Source organism: Gambusia affinis, linkage group LG09, assembly GCF_019740435.1.
Source record: "Gambusia affinis linkage group LG09, SWU_Gaff_1.0, whole genome shotgun sequence".
Classification (NCBI taxonomy): Eukaryota; Metazoa; Chordata; class Actinopteri; order Cyprinodontiformes; family Poeciliidae; genus Gambusia; species Gambusia affinis.
This window is the reverse complement of record NC_057876.1, coordinates 20,859,867-20,880,042: the sequence shown is the minus strand read 5'-3', so window position 1 is coordinate 20,880,042 and position 20,176 is coordinate 20,859,867. Positions and strand designations below refer to the sequence as shown.

The 20,176-nt window shown below is 38.1% G+C and overlaps 1 protein-coding gene across 9 annotated transcripts in view; it reads right to left on the bottom strand.

Annotated features, from left to right (window-relative positions):
• diaph2 (diaphanous-related formin 2) overlaps positions 1-20,176 on the bottom strand; it is a 439,308-nt gene that overhangs the window by 260,443 nt on the left and 158,689 nt on the right. For 8 of the 9 annotated variants that reach the window (XM_044127178.1, XM_044127182.1, XM_044127181.1 and 5 more), the window contains 3 exons: positions 19,730-19,792; positions 16,437-16,793; positions 7,573-7,687 (listed from right to left, as the gene is read on the bottom strand). In XM_044127178.1, coding sequence (XP_043983113.1) covers positions 7,573-7,687; positions 16,437-16,793; positions 19,730-19,792 — 535 coding nt within the window. The remainder of the gene's footprint in view (positions 1-7,572; positions 7,688-16,436; positions 16,794-19,729; positions 19,793-20,176) is intronic. The other variant, XM_044127185.1, reaches the window with a different exon arrangement.

Below are 20,176 nucleotides of genomic sequence, written 5' to 3'. Positions count from 1 at the left end.
AATTTAGGTATTTATTTATATAAGCAGTACCTTCCAGGTCACAATTAAAGCTCAAGTCATCACTAAGTAGAGGGTCCAATTCTCAATTAACACAGTCAATAATAAACAGCCTTATTCTTCTGGGAGAACATGGCAAGCCATCAAGTTTAACTCCAGAACATGTTGACAAATAAAATACTTAAAGCTTATTAACATACACAGGCGCTAAAACAAGGCAGACTATCCCAGAGTGGATTGCACTGTCTCTTGAGTTAAGCTTAAACTCATTAAACTGAGACCCCTATTAATCTGCAGCTAAAAAGACCAGGCTTCAATAAAAGTAGTTTTTCAAGAGCAACAAGCTTTTCAAAACATTTTTTTTTTTTTTTCCACCAAGACATGTTGTCGATGAATTAATAAAGCTTAATGGGATTAAAATATTCTGAGAAGCATTCATCTGTGCAGCAGTTGCGTCATTTCTCACTGTTTTTGTGGACTGAATGGGCGCTGCGGGGAACAAGTCACACATTCTGCTGGTTAGCATCAGCTTTTCCTGACTGAGAGGTGGCAGGGAGTCATGTGAGGTGGCTGACTACGCAAGAGTGTGTTTGATCCAGCGACCAGGTCAGCCCTGATGTTAACAGAGTTATTAGGCGACCTATTAGGGAGAGTCAGGGAGGCGGCTAAACCCCCCACTGATTCCATCATTACTGCCGTTGTTGCAGGGTCATTACCACCCTGCTGCTGGGGCTTTGTAGCAGGGATTGAGAATCTGCTGGGCTCAGTGGGGGGAGTTAGAGTGTGGGGGTAGAGTTGTGGGAACAATGATAAAGGAAAACGGGAGTCGAAGTGAGCAAAACTACTGAAGGATTTGATCATATCCCTTGGTATGAAGGGGAGGATGATTGTGCAGCCATCACTTAAAGTAAGGCTTTAGCCAAGTCACATTTTCAGAGATGACCTTTAGAGCAGCAACACAGTCGGGTGAGGGAAAATACAATGTTAAAGGAAAATCTACAAAAAAAAAGAGCAAGAACAAAGTAGAAAAGATTTTTAGAGTTGTATCAATTAAAATTTTCCTTTTTGTTACAGATTTTTGGTTTTTAGTGGGGTCTGACCTGATGAATCACATTTAGACTATTATGATTTAATTTTCTAACAATCATAACACATAAAAGCAAAACAAAAAAGAGCCACATAGTCATTGATAGAGCAAGTAATATGAATTGCAGGATTATCCAAATTTATTTGCAGCATTTTTCACTGATATTTATCCGATTTTTTTAAACTCAATAAAAGCATATTATAGTTCTTTAAGGAATTATGTACCAGGACTAAGACCACATCTAGGGAAAGGCTGAACAACTCAAATTAGTAAATATTAGAATATGTGACATCACCAAGGCAATCTTCTAAAGAGTCTGGGGCCTCAAACTTGATTAATGAGAGATTAAACAGTTAAGGAATGGTTTATTTCCATTTACCGGGGATTGTTTCTCCCACTGGACCTTATAGGGCGCAGGTGTCAAACTCCAGTCCTCAAGGGCCGGTATCCTGCAGTTTTTAGATGTGCCACAGATACAAAACACTGGAATGAAATGACTTAATTATCTCCTCCTTGTGTAGATATGTTTTCCAAAGCCTTGCTAATGACCTAATTATTCTATTCAGGTGTGGTACAGCAGAGACATATCTAAAGGTTGCAGGACAGCGGCCCACCAGGACTGGAGTTTGAGACCCCTGGTATAGGGGGTAACACTATATGCTTAAAAACTGGTGCGATTGATGTCACAGAGCGCAGAACCTCCAGTAGCACACACCATGATCACACAAACCAATCCAAAGTTTGGAGCAAGGCTCAGAGACAAGAGGAATCGTTTTTTTATTTAGTTTTGATGCACCAAGTAAATATAAAGAAATTGAGATTTTTTTTTACGTTTAGAGCTGATTGAGGAAAAAATAACCTTTTCCGATCTATTTTCAAATATCCTAATATTTCATACAAAAATATAATTATTTTAATTAAAACAAGTAGAACTATTACAAATTAAAAATATTTGCTTAAACAATTTTACATTTTTCAGCTTTTTGTTCACAAATCCAGAGTGAGTGTGTATTGAGAGACGCAGCTTGGTTTGCAGCTTTATTTGCCGTTAAGTCCTCCTCCCTTCTGTCCTTGTTATTTGTGCTGAGAAGCCCAGAAATCACCATCACAAAGTAGCACATGCCCTTTGTCCATCAGCAATTGATGTGGGCAATGGAGGAAACATTTTGGAGGAGCGGGTGTGTGAAGTTTGCCAACATCAATCTTGTTTCAAATTGAACCGCAAAGTTACAGCTGAATGGATTGGCTTTCAAATGCAGGAGGCCATGGCTACACGGGATTCAATCCCAGAGTGAATCTGATTTGATCCCGTGAGCCATACAAAGGCACAACCCACTGATTGATAAAGCGAAGTGAGGGGAGATGAGTGAAAGGAGTAAAAAGAGACCCAAGTCAATGTGGGAGGGTGGAGCGACGGAGAGGCTGGTGCACGGAGAAAAGGAGGAAAGTAGATGAGAAAGCAAAAAAAGGAGAAGAAATGTGTGAATGGAGAATAAAATAACACTTAGCAAGACTAGGTAGTTCTACAGAGCCCATTTAATGGCTTACACACAAATTGTAAAGATGTGAAAAAGCGTGGCACTGACAGAGGGAAAATGGAGATGTCTGTCTACGATAACAGATTTTTTTTTTTTATCTCTGTGTGGGTGATAACAATTTTATGATCACAAAGCACAGAGTCGCAACGGAGGTACGTCTAACCTTGACATCAGTCGCTGAGGCATTCCTTCAACAAATTTTAAAAGTTTCACAAATATTTTTTGCTCACAGAAAAAGGTCTTTTTTTGTTAGTTACCATAGAGAAATTAAATGAAGCATTTTGTGCTTAAACAGGGCTGATGTTACAAACAAAAGTAAAATAAGTTTACAGTTAAAAAGAATAGACATACTTTAGATTTGCAGTGAAATATGACATTTCTTCACAGCCCTGATTGTTTTTTTGTCCAATAAATATTCAGAAAATTACTGGTATATGACAAAAAAATCCATTCTATTGCATAAGCATTAATTCTTTACAGATTCAATTATTTTCTGGTATTTCATCACATTTTCTGATAAAGTTAGGTACATATGGATAAATATAATTAATGATATTTTGCTAGATAATTGTTTTACTGTTTTGTGGCTCTCTATCTATACGATAGACTTGAATTTCTTACAGGGTGAGGTTTAAGCTGCTGTTTAAGTTTCAGATCAAACCAGAATATAACCTTTTCACCTAAATGCAACATGCCATGTACTGCAGAAAGATAACATTGCACACAGTATGACTGAGTGGTAGCTGAACCATTGTGGGTGAATGTTTCTTTTCATTTGGGTCAGAGAAGCTGATCAGAGCTGATGCAACAATGAATAGAGCTAACTACAGGGGAAGGAAGGGAAGAAAAGAGAGAAGACTGCAGAAGACCTGAAAAATGGATGGAAGTTCACCTTCAAGCTGGACAATCACCCTAAAGAAAGATGTTTAGATGAGAGCATATTCATGTGTTAAAAAGGTCTAATCAAAGTCCATACCAAAATTCAAAGAGAACTGGTGGTAATGTTCAGAAGAGCTCTCCTAATAATCTGAGTTTTACTTTAGATAGATGCATGGAAAACTTACTTGAAAACCATGCATCATTTCTCTTTCTTATTTCATCCCTTGGAATATTGTTATATTTATATTAACTGCACTAATTTTTTCCCCTATTTAAATTTGTCCTTAATACATAAACTCTTATTGTTTTCTAATTTTTAGTTCTGTATGAATCTGAATTCTCCCAAGAACTTTAACTTACTGAACATATGAATTTTCAGCAATGCAGGACTATTTCAATTCTATGTTCGCCTTTTATTGGAATTTTCTGTTATTGACCAGCAAACTTGTGTTAAAAAAGAAAAAAAAAAAGAGGTTGCAAAATCTTTTGCAAGACCAGTGTGTGTAAAATGGACTCACACTAATCTTGATATCATTTTTTGGGAGCTGATATCCTAAATCAGGGGTCCCCAAACTCGGTCCTCGAGGGCCGGCCTCCTGCATGTTTTAGTTCTCTCCTAGGTTTAACGCACCTGAATCAGATGATGGCTCGTTAGAAGGCCTAAGAAGAACATTGACATCCTGAAAAGGTTGTTGGTGCCACCAGGGAGAGAACTAAAACATGCAGGATACGGGCCCTTGAGGACCGAGATTGGTGACCCCTGTCCTAAATCTTAGAGTTGTGAGAAAATTGTGGTGATGGAAAACCAAGAAAGGGTAAAGTTGTGCAGCATTTATTTTAATGAATACAGCTGGATGTATAAATTGTACATTTCTTAAAATTTCAGTGTCATATTTTTTTAGACAGGTACTCTGGACACTCAAAATCCCAAGTCCATGTGCACACATTTTAAGAAGCTTAACAGCAAACTGGACTGTTTGGCATTTATTTACAAATCTTATGAGTCTAGTACAAGTCCAAAAGAGCCACTGGAGGTAAAACTTGGAAAACACCCAACAAACAAGCATAAGTGCCGATAATGGTCGCTGCTTTAAGTTGTTGTTCTGCCAGCTTTTACAGCACCTTCCCACAGAGTTACCATCATGATTATACCAAGCACATGTAGCATGGGTATCAAAAGAAAATGTTTAAGTTATTGATAGCTAGAGAGCGTCATCAATCACACTAAAACCATTGATTTCTGTTTGTCAGCCCGCTCGACTCGGCTACCCGAATATCTTAAAGTAGCATTGGCAGCATATTTCCACAGCATCAGAGTCCCAAAAACGGACACGCTAAAGAAATGAAAAAGTGTGCCACTCCTAGAAGACCGAAGCAAAGCCCGAAATCCCTCTTGATTATCATTTCTTTTCTTGGTAAAACTCATTAAACGGCAAGAACTATAAAAGCAGCAGGGGAGATGACAATCTTGCATTCTCAGTTGTTTTAGAGGCTTCTGAGCACAATAAGCGTCTGAAAATTGGGGGCTGTTAAAGCGATTCTTTTTTTTTTTTTTTATTAGATTCTGTCACTGCCAAAGTGTTGCTTTTCAACAATGCAATAACAAGCACGAATCCCAAGGAGGGCGGAGATAACAGAAGCCTTTTTTGCTGCATTTTCTGAGGGCAGCTCTGTAGGGAAGGCATTTACACCTGCTTGCCTCATCTTTCACAATACACAAGGCCCCCAAAGTGTGCTTTACTTATAAATATACACATCTTGTGGCAAAGATGGAACAATAAAAAGCAAAAGGATAGCTAACAAGTCATGAATGGGTGTGCGTATGTGTGTCTTTTAAAAAAGGACAAATATCTCAGACAAATAGAGTCAGTTTACATCTGTGATTTGAAGTTAAATCAGTAGAAAGGCTTCATGATGTGTCATTATAAAACTAAATCCTCAGGAGGTAATTCTGAATGGCTTGGTCTTACCAGTTAAATGCCTAAACAAATTTTTACCTTCACCAGTTTCAATGCAGAGTTAAAGAAAGACTCCATACAAGTAGTTATGACAACTACCCAGGAGATTTGTTGGCAAAACCAATCATAAATTTAATGCATTTGACTATTCAGCATGAATCATGAAACGCACAAGAGGAAAACAAATGAACTACTCCCTCATTTTAGGTAAACCCATCTTAGCAGGCTTTCAGAGCGGCACCATCTACATCAAAGCCCGTCTCGCTGACTTTCAACTCCACAACTCCACTGACGGGGTGATGAGGAGGGAGGGTGTCGGGGTGTTCAAACATTAAACAGCATTTTTCATTCATGGGAAAATCATGTTCTGTTTCAACAATAGAGGGAAAAAGGGCTGATTCAGTCAAGTCGCTGCAGGGGTAATTGATAGGGATCCAGCGGAGGTAACTCCCAGGGGAAATGCTGGATCATGAATTCCTACCATGCCAGCGGGAACACGGACTATCTATTGAGGCTTTTTTTTTTTTTTCCCCCACAAACCCCTGTGGCCAAGAAAGTGAAGTTAATAAAGAATATAAAAGGGCATCTGAAGCTGAAGTACAGCCATGTGTTGCAGAACTACAAATATTTCACTGGCTTTTGAATTCAGAGCCTATCTTAAAAATTTATCCCAGATGTAAAGTAAATACCTGAAACACAACCTCAGTAAATATGACATGTAGATTTTAAATAATAAGTTCATTTAGGGGAAAAAGGTACCCAAACCACAATATTCATTAAAGTAAGATTTTCATCAGGCAGTTTCCGATCTCATTCCAGACTCATAGAAGTCAATGACAACCTAAAGACAACATGAAATAACCTAAATAAGAGATTAAAAATAACTAATATCTTTGGTATTGAGTTAATGTGTCTATTTATTCAATAATTTAGAGGCAAAAAATGCTTTTTGAACTGAAAATGTTGATTACTTTTTAGATACGCAGTTTTTGATTACAATGTGATTATTACAAACTCTGGAATTAACTCTATTAAACATTTTAATAGAATCCCACCACTAATAGCTATATCTGCAAAGAGGAAGACAGACAGATGTATGAAATGTATGACTGCCAGGCCCTGTCTTTGTTCCCACTTCATTAGGCATTGCAACAGCTATTCTTTCCAAGCCACATCCTCTTTCCATCTGTATCACTCTGGAAAATCACCTTGCGGCAGCCCAGGGAAAATTGCTGTTCATTTCACAGCAGCAAAAAAAGGAAATGAGTCTAGTTTGTGGACCTGGAGGCTGTGAAAGAGGCAGAGCAAGAAACTGCTGGCAGGCTGACTGGTGTCCAAACAAACGCTGGGTATAAGAAAAAACTTGCAGGATTCTGTATAGTTATGTCCACACACGCTGACAGAGCTCAGATTTGACTCTTCTGCGCTTGACAGGGTTGACTTTTCCCCTCCCACTGCTGCTAGAATTAGAGGAGTGTACATACTGTCAAAGCAGTGGAAAACAATCAAATTGTCATGGGGGGATACATCAAGTGCTCTCAAACACCCTCTTCCACAATAAAAAACAAAGAAAAGCTCTGCACTGCAACTCTTATCCATAAGCAAGTTGGGTTCCTAGTTGTGTAAGTGAGAAACAAACTGGCTGCGACAAGTAAACTCCCAGAGCTTCTTTCAAAGCCTCACATCCACCCTGATAGAAGATTGGCCTACTGGGCTGGAAAAGGCAAGAAGCAAACCAAGCATAGCTGCCACGTGTAAAGGTTCAAGATTGTGCTCAAAACAAAAGGAAAAAAAACAAAAGAAAACAAATCTGCAACAGCTCAATAGACACAAAAATCAAATGCAACGTGAAGCTCAGTGACGATTTATGCTTTCTTTTAAGGAAAAGCAGGCTAAATAGGATGTCTGCCACAAACAAAACATTTAAACTCAGAGCAGGCAGTGAAGATATTAGAAATAAATGCTTTGATTAAGGATAATTAACATCTAAGTGGGAAGAAATGTCTTGCCACAAGATCAAAGTATACCTTGTCATCCATCGCCTTGGAGGCCAAATGAAGCATGCGTGAGAAGATTAATTAAGGGTGCGCTGGAAAGAGATGACACCTCTTACCTTTACTCTGCGAAGAGAAGCACAGGGAGAGCTGAGCAAATAGGTCAGGGTTTTCAAACTTCTCTTCTTTGACTTTGATCCAGAAGCAATTCTCTGCCATTTCCTGAGGCACTATCTGCAATGACACAAGGATTCCATTATCGCCACAATCAGAAACCATCATTCCATCAAGCCGCCACTCAAACTTCTTCTAGCTGGAAGATACAAGAGGTTTTGTGAGTCTTTTCCTGTGTGCGGATACACGCATGACCTTGGGTGGCATACTGAGCATCTGAGTGGCAAACAGGACTTACAAAAGAAAAAAGAAAAAATGAAAATGTGAGGCTTGAAATTGTGAATTATTTGACTATGGTGAAGATAGCGATCTTTCAACACTGTCGGGGTCAGCACAGACATGAAAGCTTCTCATTTTTTCATCAATGACTTGGATGAGAGAAAAATCTCTAAAAGTAACCAACCACACCGAGACAATACTTCATCAGTAGAGTGGACCCCTGGTATTTATGGAGCTTGGGGACCAAAGCTCCATAAATACCAGGGCTCCATAAATTCCATAAGCAGGAAAATTCACAAATGCTTCAGATCCTTTCTAAAAAGGCTTAGAAATCCATATTCTAATATTTCAAACACCAAAAATACTTTATTCTATATTTTTCACAGCGGAAACTGATGTTGGGGGTACAGCCAATCATTATAAAGGGAAATTTATTGTGCTTCTGGATTGGCTTCTTTGCAAACAGCAATCAATGGCACGTTCAAGGAGATTAATTATTTGTCTTTTAAATTGCAACAGCAATCCATGTTGTTTCGGGGTTTTTTCTACCACCTAATACAATTAAAACCAAACTGAATGGAGTTCAAAATGTTATATTTTGCTTATGTTTGACAGCATGCTCTCCAACGTGCCCAAATCGGTGCTTATTGTTAAAATTAAGTGGCAAAAATCACGTCATTTTGTTCACAGCCTCTTGACATCTCTGGTGAACTTTTGACTCCGTCTGTATGTAAAACTAAACTAATGTGATACGAATTCACAAAAGCGTTCAGACAGAGACTGGCATGTGTGTTGGGTGAACTGGTGACCAAAACAGGCAGCGGTCATCTGAAAGTAGATGAAATGCATCTTAACACTGAACTCCTTTGGTTGTGTCGGTTCTGGTCCGACACAACCAAAGAATGTCTCACTAATGCCTTCTACTCTTCTTTTCAGGTTCCAGTAACATCCATCCATCCATTTTCTCACACCCTTGTCCCTTAGGTGTGTGGGAAAACCCTGGTGTCTATCTCCAGGTACGTTCCGGGCGAGAGGCGGGGTCACCCTGGACAGGTCGCCAGTCTGTCGCAGGGCAACACAGAAACAGGACACACAACCATTCACACACACACACTCACACCTAGGGAGAATTTAGAGAGACCAATTAACCTGACAGTCATGTTTTTGGACTGTGGGAGGAAGCCGGAGAACCCGGAGAGAACCCACGCATGCACAGGGAGAACATGCAAACTCCATGCAGAAAGACCCCGGGCCGGGAATCAAACCCAGGACCTTCTTGCTGCAAGGCAACAGCTCTACCAACTGCACCACTGTGCAGCCCCGTTCCAGTAACATGGAAAACAAAATGAAATGTTGCAACTTGTCAGTCATTATTTCCTCATACAAAGAACTTGTGACCTGCCATGATCTCTGAGCGTAGGCCACTGTTGTTGACCACAGCTATGCCAAAACACCATTGTGTAAGATGCAGTGGCCAACTTTTAACAACTTTGCGCTAAATATTAAAATTGTAATCAATATTTCTGCACAGATTTTGTCCATTGTCTACAAAGATTAACTTTTACAATATGGGACTGACTCTGGCATTTAAGGGGTTTAAGATTCAGAATGTGTGTTATGCATGGTGAGAACTGTTTTATTCATTAAAGAAAGGCAATTGTTAATCTTTAAAAGGGCATGAATTGTGTTCAAGGGTGCTGAAAGAGAACCTTATTAATACATGACAGGAAAAAAAAGTTATTGATCTGATTCAATTTTGCGTAATTTTTTTTAAATGCTCCTAAAAAAAAACAAAAAAAAAAAACAAGATTTCTAAAATTCAGGGGTTTAAAATTTCTGAAAATTATTGTATGGTTGGTAAGTCTGGTGAAAACTGAAGTTATTAATGGCATTCATAAAAAATAAATTGAACTCTTTGATTCACATTATTCCTACTGCAAACTTTAAGACAGCATTTATTTTGTTTCCAAGTGACTCAGGTTGAGAAGAAATTAAAGGGACCTCCAAGGGCAAAAGATAAATACCTCCAGTAAGTTACAGTTATTACTACCTAATAATACATGTGACACTACTCCTTTTCTACTACACATTCTGTTGAGAGCTACTGAAGTATTTCCTTTTGTAGCTTTTTATTGTGGCCCCACCCTTGCATTTCACTTCTTGCACTGCCACCACCATCATCAAACCAGAGTAATTATGTAAAGAAAGAGTTGTAAAAACAGCACTTATGCAACACAGACAGAGTCCTCAACAATCGCCCTCAAGGCTGCATGGTAATGGCGATAAATGCAAATGTGTTTGAGAGTTGCTTGCTGCATTAATGGAGGTTTATAAAACTTCCAACACAGGCTTGATTTCAGTGATGATAAAAGATAACTGCACTCTGTTACTGAGTTCTATGTGGGAACAATGATCAAAGTGAGCAGCTGAAACCTCCTTCCATCCATTGTCCTTGCAGAGTCACAGGTGGGCTTATCTCCAGGGTAACCTCAGGTCACATGACAAATTACCATGCATGCACAGTCACCAGCTCTGTTTAGTCCGCTTTAACCAAACTCTAGATTGTTTGATTGGAAAGTCCAGTTAATTTGGGGAGCTGTGAATGCAGAAACTCTGTGCTTCCTGAAACTCTGGTTCGCCTAAAAAGTCTCGGTTCAGGTGAAGTGAACTTTGATGCTGTTCGAATGCATATATGAATGCCAAGTGGACTAGAGTTACCTCCCAAATCAGAAAGCCAACTAAAGAACAGGGTGCTTGTATGAAAAACAACATTCTCCCTGAAATGCCTCATCTTCCAGTATTTGTTTGGAACATCTACCAAAGACAAAAAAAAAATACACCCACTAAAATCTGATGCCATTAATTTTTTTTTTTTTTTTTTTTACATTTCTTGAATAAGTAAGTTACACTGTCTTGGGAGTGTCTGTGGCTCTTGTTACAGCGCCATCACATACAAGGGAGGGAACAGGTTGCTCAAACGGTTTTTGTTTGTTGAAAGTGCAGTGTGAAAGCAAACTGTAGTAACTAAAAAAGTAAGAAATGTTGCAATGTTTGTCTCCAATCAAACCAAGTGCACCGCACTATCAGGTGTGAAAACAGCCTTATCATTTGTGCTTATGACTGTGCTAAGAAGATGGAGCACCCAGAGAGCACTTATACAAGCAAACATAAAAATCCAAAAGGCCTGACCTCTGACTCACTGCTCAACTAAAACTTGAAAACTTGAAGAAACAAAATAACAGGGAACAGGGTAGTCATCCAATCCCACGACCTCTGCCTAGTTAAGAAAACTTTAAAGGTAAATCAATATTCGCCATACGGCAAAAATCATTATGAAGGGCTCCCTGCATGATCTCAGATGGGACTTTTCAGAGAAGAGTTTGCAGATTTTGCATGACAGTGACTTTTCTTTGGGCAGTCCCACTGTCCAGACAGGGTGCATGTTAGGTTAATTGGTAATTCCATCTAAACTGACTCACAGAGTCAGTGTGTGTGTGTGTGGGAGAGAGTTTGGCTCTTTTTCTCAAGAGCTTCCCAGTTGGCCCTTTGATAGACTTGCAACCTGTCCAGGGTGTGCTCCGCCTCTCACCAGATGATACTAGGAAAGGCTCCAATCCCCTGTAACCCTGAAGGGGATGAAGTGGGTGTGGAAAATAAATGAATATTATTGCTGTGACTACTGCTGCTCCCACAGCCGCTGTTACATCCACTACTGCAACCAATAACACTAAAACTAATGCTGTCTTATTTAGAAAAATGCGACTCTGCTGAAGCAGAAAGAACATTTTGTACTAAAATTGTAACTGAAGAGACCTCAGTGTAAATAACTCAGTTGATGTGAGATAGTGGTAAAACCTGGCAACACGTTTAAGTAACGATTTCTACGTTGCATCGAGGCATATTTTAGAGCCAGAAAGTATAAAACATAAATTACAACAAGACATCAGTTTCTTTTCAAAGCACATAATTAAAAGGAACACTTTTCTAACACAAAAGAGCCTGTTGTCTCCTAGAAGGCAGAGACCTTCTATATAGAAAAGATGACCTGGGGTCTGGTAAGGCTTCACCTTGAAGTTAGTCACTCTCAATGCCTGTAGGCAGAAAACTGACCTTTTTTTGGATAAATCCATTTCTACCAACAACATATTGACTGGCTGCTTATTGAAAACCCAGAAAAAGTAAGAAAATACTTTCCTTGTAACGATTTGTACTTTTTATGTGACTCCTGTCAGTACAATTGTAAGTGGATATCCACAGATCAAATTTAATCAGCCACAGATTTCTCTAAATATCCCTTCAGTTTGACAAATAGATACAGTAGTGACATGTTTTTCCTGTGTCTGAGCTAAATGAAGGAGAGAACACCAGATTGTAGCTGCCAATTGGAAAGTTAAAAGTGACTTATTGTGGGAGGTGACTTATTGACGGAAAAGAAAACAATGCAAGTTTTAGTCAACAATTGTGTTATGTACCAATACCCAATCTTTCATTTCAAACATAATTTAGGGCAAGAGTAAATTTCCCAGAATTCTCGTTTGCCTTGTGGTCTCTTGTTTCCAATGTTTTTATACATATTTCTTATTGTTGTACAGAAACATTTACAGAACAACTTCAAAACCCTGACACAAACGAGAAGAAAGAGCTGTAAACATGACAATATGTAACCTTGTAAAGATTTTAGTGTTTACATTTTGTATTCTCTGTATTCTGTTTTTATCAATCTTTATGAAAAAAGTATTATTTCTATTTATTGATATATACATAGACAGCTACATATAAAAGTCCTGCTTCTTTTCCATTACGAAATGTTTTATGTTGTTCTGTCACCTAAAGTGGCATTGCAAAATATGAAAAAGTTTGTGTAGTATGAATACTTTTGAATGGGCACTGCAGTTTTAAACTGTCTAACTGCAAACATGTTTTTAATTCACAAAGTAAACAAGCCGTTTAAAAATATGCTTTGCAGTTTCTTCTGGTTATTTTAGGCCTTTAATATTTGACATTGGTCTTTTTCTGTCTAGTAATTTTGTTAATATTTTGCTGTTGAACTCTTGGTCCACTAAGTGGCTGTGGGATTTTCCTGCAGAGCCTGAGCAGAATAAAGATAGCCTCTGTGTGTTTAAGGGAAGGCATTTATTACAACTTGAGCTAATGAGCCAATGTCGAGCTTAAATATGAGCCTGTCTCGTGGCACTTTGTGCAGCTGTGGTTATTTTCTTCCTCCCTGTGTATTCATGTTTCCTTTGTAAAGTCATTTTCATATGCTCATAGATATTTGTAATCAAGATCTTAATATTATGCTAGAATCTAATATTATAAAAAGTAATAGGCTAAAATTATTTAGCTGAAATGGAAGCAAGAGAATAATTATTTTTTTTACAATGGCCTACACTTAATCTTAATTGTCTCTGAGACTAATACACAAAAAAAGAATAAATGCAGGAAATAACTCTTTAAAAGCGATAAGCAATTAAAAGCTGACATTTCCCTTTGTAAGCCCGAGTTAAACCCGTCCCATGTGCATGCGTTGTAGCATTGCTTTAGGCTAATAATGCACAGCCGCTGCAACATGCTGCTAAACAGAAAAAGACTACAGCAAATTGAAGTGTAGTGAGAAGCTGTATGATACAAATGAAGCATGAATACATAGGGTGCCATCCACAGTCTGGTAAAGATGAAGTAAAAAGCCTCTTAAATAAATACATCTTTTTTCCACCAGAATAAAATAATATTTCAGAAATTGTTATTGTTAGATTTATTTCGTTGAAGAAAAAAATATTTTGACAAATCAGCAGTATCACCCTTGTGGTGCTCCTGATGTTAGACTTCCAAATAGAAAAGAAGATGTTTTTTTCATCTGTACATCAACATGTTTCATACAATAATTTGGATTAATACAATAAAGTTGGTGAGAAACCCAACAATTCATTTTCTGGCACAGGCCACAATATTACTAATTGAAGATTGATGGCACTTCAAATATTTCATTTTCACTTTTAGACAAAATTATTCTTTGTATTACCCAAAATCTTAGCCTTTTGACTAAAAGCACATTAACCTAAATTCAATTTGTTTACATTTGTGATGGTAGGATTTCTCATGCCAAGCTACTCCAGTACATGGCAGTAAGATAAATATGGATCCCTATCAAGGCTCACGTGTGATTTTAATTGTTCTGTTAAACATCTTTCCAACATCTGTAGCAGTGCTAAGAGTTGTGCATCATCTGCTTTAAAAAACAAAAGTTGAATTAGCACACTTCTTTTTGTTGAGTATGTGAACCGTGCTGATTGTGGACACGTATATGGCAGGAAAACATAGTGGATCTATAGAAATGTTTTGTTATGCTCCTCTCTTTTGTACAACTGAATAGTACTCAAGCCTGGCACTTGTGTGGTTCCGTCTGCTCCATATAGAGGAGACAGATGACTGATGTTCCACTTCACTGACACGAGAGAAGCAGATTGTTTTTCTTCAGGTGGTTATGAATTTAATTTGCATCATGAAACCAAATTCCCTGCAAAGGCAAGGTTAATCCTTTTCCACTTTAACCTGTTTACGTACATTCCTGCAGACATTGGTCATTTGTCCTCTTGTACATGCACACAAATCATGTATGCAAAACCACATAAACCCATAAAGATGAGCGATGATACCGGTGATACCAGATCAAAGTGCAAACAAACACAGCCACCCTGGGAATTTGTAATCAGAAATTGCATTGTTGTTTCCCCTGTTTTGTCAAACAGAGAAAGGATGAGCTCAGGGAAACTAACAACTCGGGAAATAAGTAGTATTATAAAACTGCACATCTACAAGCTGTTAGAAAGACTTCAATTCAGTTACAACTGACCTGATTTTCCCTCCTTTTGTGTCATTTAGAACCAGGTTTCTTTTGATATGACATTTCACTAGAAATTGGCCAGTTTTTTCAGCACTGCTTAGGCAGAATCGATTTTATTCACACACTTAACTGTGAGAAAATATAAGAACACCGGTTCTGTGGGAATCTGTACAAGTCGGCATAAAAGGTCAATGTAACAGGTGTTAGATGTGTGATTCATCAAAGGATTCATCTTTGGTTTGATGGTTACTCTCCAAATTCTGACCAACTCAGTTATGAATTTTTCAAGTTGGCTGACTGCAGATTCTACTCATGTAGTTTCAAGATATCCTCAAAGAACTAATATATTTTCTGGCTTACTTAAAACAATGTTTAACCTCGACCAATATGAGTGGCTGGTCAGAAAATCAAAAGTTTGTGTATATTTCCAGTCAGAGAATGCCACATTAATGCCACATGTCTCCAAATAAGCATTACCAGGGAAGGAAAAAGATCATAAATCTAAAGCTGCATTCACACAGCGATTCATTTCTCACTTTTTCATGGCAGTCTGAGTGGTCCAAAGCAAATCCTTTCATCCAAAAAAAAGAATATTTCAGCTCATTCAGAATGAGAGTATATATAATTTATCTGTGAATTTCTAAAAGGCACCAATAACAGTATAATGTTAAAAATAGCTCACTTTTCTTGCTGCTAAACCAAACCAGGTCTGGTGAAGAGAACGAATGTTACTTTCCTTTCTTTTAGTGTTAAAAACTTACTGTACTTTCACAAAAGAGACATCTTTTTGGCTCTTTGTTTTCCTGAAGAAGTTTTAAAACATTGAGATCATCACAACTGCTCCTGCCTGTGATCTTTTTGAAACTGTTAATTTATTTCAAGTTTAGAAAAACGCATCGCTTACGGGCAGCGATTGCTCGTAAGCGACACCAGGTCAGCTAGCGAGCTGACCTGGTGTCAGAGAACATAAGATTATTTAAAGTTTAATTATTTTGCTATATGATGTAAAATCAAAGAAGAGTTTTATTCATCAGGACTACAAAACAAATGAAAATGGCTTTTCCTCTAGACCTTGATCATTTTCTGAATAAATCTGCATAAGATACGCAGTGAATCTCCAAAACACATTAAAATACATAAAAGAAGACCTGAATCCACTAAAACCACCAAACATAATTTGCACTATGAGCATGACTACAGAAGAACAAACATTACATTTTGTGTGCAGTGTGTAACTAAAGGCAGAAGCACAAAGATGCACAAGTGGAGTGAAAAGCCAACAAATTGACTCTAAAATTTACTGAGACGATGGATAAAACATTCATAAAATACAACCCAGGTGGAAGAGAATGTATCGTTGAAATTGTTTTTAAATGTGACGGAACATTACACAACACATTCTTTCTCCAAAATATGATAAGACGGTCCAAATCCAATGGCATCTGAGCAATAAAAATTGTTTACCATCAAATCCTTTGAAATAGGTGTTGTGAGAGGAGGAGTGTGGCATGTGGTAGAACGGCGGTTTGAATAGATTAAAGCTGCATTTGGGTAAATCTCCTTCTGCTTTAGACTTAACATTGTACTGTGGAGGCCTAAATGATCAAAAAGTTACTAAAAAAAATTGCAAATTGTGCAGATTGCACAGATTTCCTTTGTAAAGAGAGAAGTAACATTTGCATTACAACCTTAAATCCGAGAGAGTGAAGACAGGTCTGTATGAGATCAATGCACAGATTACCATACCTTGGACCAGTTGACCCTCTTCATCACAGTTTCAGGCTTGTAAGTCTTCTTTGGCTCAAGTCCATAAGGCAGCTTGACAACAGGTAACCCAGGAGGAGGAGGAGGACCACCAAAGCCCCCAAACGGAGGAGGAGGTGGGGCCCCACAACCTGGGGGTGGTGGGGGTGGTGGAAGTCCTCCCCCTGGGGGTGGAGGAGGTGGAGGGGGGATAGACGCATGGCCAGGCAGAGGAGGAGGTGGAGGTGGAGGACAACCACCAGGTGGGGGTGGAGGAGGAGGAGGAGGAGGTGGAGGTGCGGCACCTCCAGGTAGTGGTGGAGGAGGTGGTGCTCCAGGCGCAGCTGGGCCTGCAGCAATCTGCAAAAACAAAACAGAGAAGTTCGTAGCAGAATCCATCCTGAGTGAGGTTCTTTTTACCTGATTTAAACCTGAATCTGATTTGATGAGGAAAAGTCATAATAGCACTGGAGAAGAAAAAGTGAATGGGGTCAAAAGTTTTACAACAGTTCATTTCTGTAAATCAGAAAATCAGGCCAAAATCAGGCTTTAGCGCTTTTCACTGTAAATTACAACTGAGAAGCTTTCCTCCCTTTTTCTTTGCAATTCTTGAACATTTTAATCTATAAGTTTAGGAATTTGTCCCCCGAGTGACTTTCTATGCATCTTTCAAGATGAAAAATTATGTTGAATGTCAATAAAAAGAGGTAGTGAGTAAAACAGAAAAAGCTTTCCCAATGCTCTTTTTAAAGAAACACAAAGATTCATTATGACCTTGTCTAGGGATACAGTTTATGAGGTAGGAACATTTGAGCTTTCTGCAGGATACTTAATCATATACTTAAAGACTTAAGCGTCATGTTTATCCTGTCTCATATTGGAGGTAAAAATATAATATAAAGCAAGATTTTTTTCCTGGTAAGCAGAAGTGTAAGTGTTTGTACATATTGGACTTTCAACACATTGTGAACATGTGTTGACATGAGTTCAAATATTGATTCTATGTCTCTTAATTATTCTATTTATCATTACTTAAAAAAAGAAACACTTCCTCAGTACTGTAACATTTACTTCCGAACAGACTCTGATCTCAACTGCATTTAGAAAATGTAATTTCTTCTCCCGACTGCAAAACACTGAACAGAAACTCTCTGCATTATGTTATATGTTGGCCACTATGCCAGCACAATTACAAAAGTTTGTTAGGTGCTTTAAACTTCAGCTATATTCTGGAAAATTGTTACCTTAAAGCACTTCATTACTACTGATGGGAATTTTTTAAACATTAGGCAAAATATGAAATAACCGAAACCTAGAATAATATCAATCACTTTAATTTACAATAGATAATAATGTTGCTTTCCCATCAAGTGCTCATTATGAATGCTTACAATGGTGTGTTATTAAACGGTCAACAGGGATGTAATTATAACGTGGGAAATGTCGGGACTATCAAACAGTTCAAATTACCAAGAAGTTGGTGAAAGTCCACTGCTTGGCCAAAAGAAAAGAAATGTTTATAGAAATAAAATTTACGCCAATTCCAAAATTACAGACACTGTTTCTCCAGTTAGGTGCTGATTAGATGTCTCCTCTAACTGAAAAGCATTTCCACTTCCCATTTCCAAAAGCAATTCCACCACAATGTAAATTTCCCCCACTCACTTGATTGTGTGCGTAAAAATGTAATTGGTTTTATATTTAAAGACGCTACATGGCGTTTCATTACATAATGGCACTGACTGATTTCTTATTAGAGGCAAAAATTTAAAAAGGCGTTCTTCAAGGAGCTCCTCGCTCAGATTGCTCAGAGCCCTTCGCATTAAAAAAAAAAAAAAAAAAAAAAAAACCACGCAATGATTACACGTCTGTCAATCTTTTAAGGCTAATAGGAGAGAATGGATTCAAATTAGCTGCTGAATTAGAGCAGATTCGTTTTCATAGTGAGGGGCCTCTATCTCTATCTTCCTCTGATCCATGAGCTCCAATACTAGATTAAGATACTACTGAATAATTGACTATTTTCCTCAGCTTTAGTTTCTAAATTTTCAATAGAATGAATCTGCATCGGACAATTTATTGGGGAAAAAGTTCAAATATTTCCTCTTTTAACCTTCCCAAAAGTTTGTACATATATTCAATACACCCACTCTTCAAAACATGCTAAATAAATGTTTGTTTCCAGGTTTAGTGGACGCGGGATGTGATTAAATGTTTGCCTCAGTCTCATCTCTTACTGAAACATTCAATCTCAAGTGTCCTTAATGAAGATTAAGGACAAACAGTCAACTCTGACTGCAAACAGTGTTTAAGTTATCTTTAGATTGATCAAATGTCTTGAAAATACAGAGAGACCTAATATGTGCTAATTTGTTTACTGAAATGTTTTTTTGTAGATTAGGGATTTCCAGAGGAGTCATTTCAATTTGCAACTAATAAAGAAATAAATGTAGTATTCCAATAAAGAAATTGATTAAAAACACTTACTTGCCTTCACCCTTATTTAAATGAAACTGGTGTTATATTACTAAGTACCTTGGGGTCTGTTGACATCTGGCAGAAACATGCATCTTAAGGGATTCGAATATGTCTGGACAAATATGTAGTATGTCTTTTGGTGGCCTTGGTCTATAGCTGTACTCATGGCAATCATAAAACCGATCTACAGCTATGTTTCTAGTACCGACTCACTTTTACACAATTTTTTTCTTCACAGTAAAGGTGTGTACACAAGCTGATTGAGTTTTATTGCTGCAGAGCCCTCAGGGATTCAAATCTTTACAATCCGAGAACTGATGCTACGTGAAGTCAAAATTTACTGTATTTATACTCATTTACTTAACCCATATCATATCTGTTAAGCTACTTAATAAAAATAGAGTTGGTAGCCAAAACAACGCAACAAAAATGCAACTGTGTCACATCTTAGAAATGTTAATGTCTGAATAACATCTGCTTTTTTCTCTTTAGCTGACAGTTCACTGACTTTTGCGTCTTGCCTCTAAAGCGGATTACTGAGAATTATCGCTCAGCACAGATTTTGATCCCAGCTGTGAATGGTCGGGGCTTGCAAGGTCTGCTTTTATCCGAATTAGGCAGGATGCATGTTAATACCAGGTCTGAACAGGGCCTGAGGGCGCAGAGCAAGCATGCAACAAGGACTAAAGATCAATCTCATAATCAATTTGACAATGTAAAGCACCACAATCCTTCATTCCTTAACTGGATACTTGGGTTGGAAGGTGATTAAATGTAAAATTTATGTCAAGGGCCAAACATGCAACAAAGACACCCACCTTGGCTTCAGATTCCCTGATGAGTCTCTGAGCCTCTTTGAGCCTGTCATTTTCTATAGTTAACTGTGCAGAAAACACACAAACACACACACACCCACGCATACACCAGAGATGTACACCACAAAATCAGACATGAAACACCACACAGCAGACAGGGCAACAGAAAAGCACAAATGGAGGGTGGGTTAGATAGACAATGAACTGAACACTAGTGAAATTCAACAGGTAAAAAATTCACACCAAACACAAGAAAGACGAGAAAAGTTTAGAGGACAGAGAGAGGAGAGGGAGGGAGTTGCTTACACAGTTAATGACAATGTTAGTAACAAGCTCTATACTCATTGTGTCGGAATGAGGCATTCTTGTGCAAAAGGCAGAATGTGTTGTACTTTTACACCTAAAACAAGATGTAATCCATCTTCAAAGGAACATCAGTGGAGAGCAACG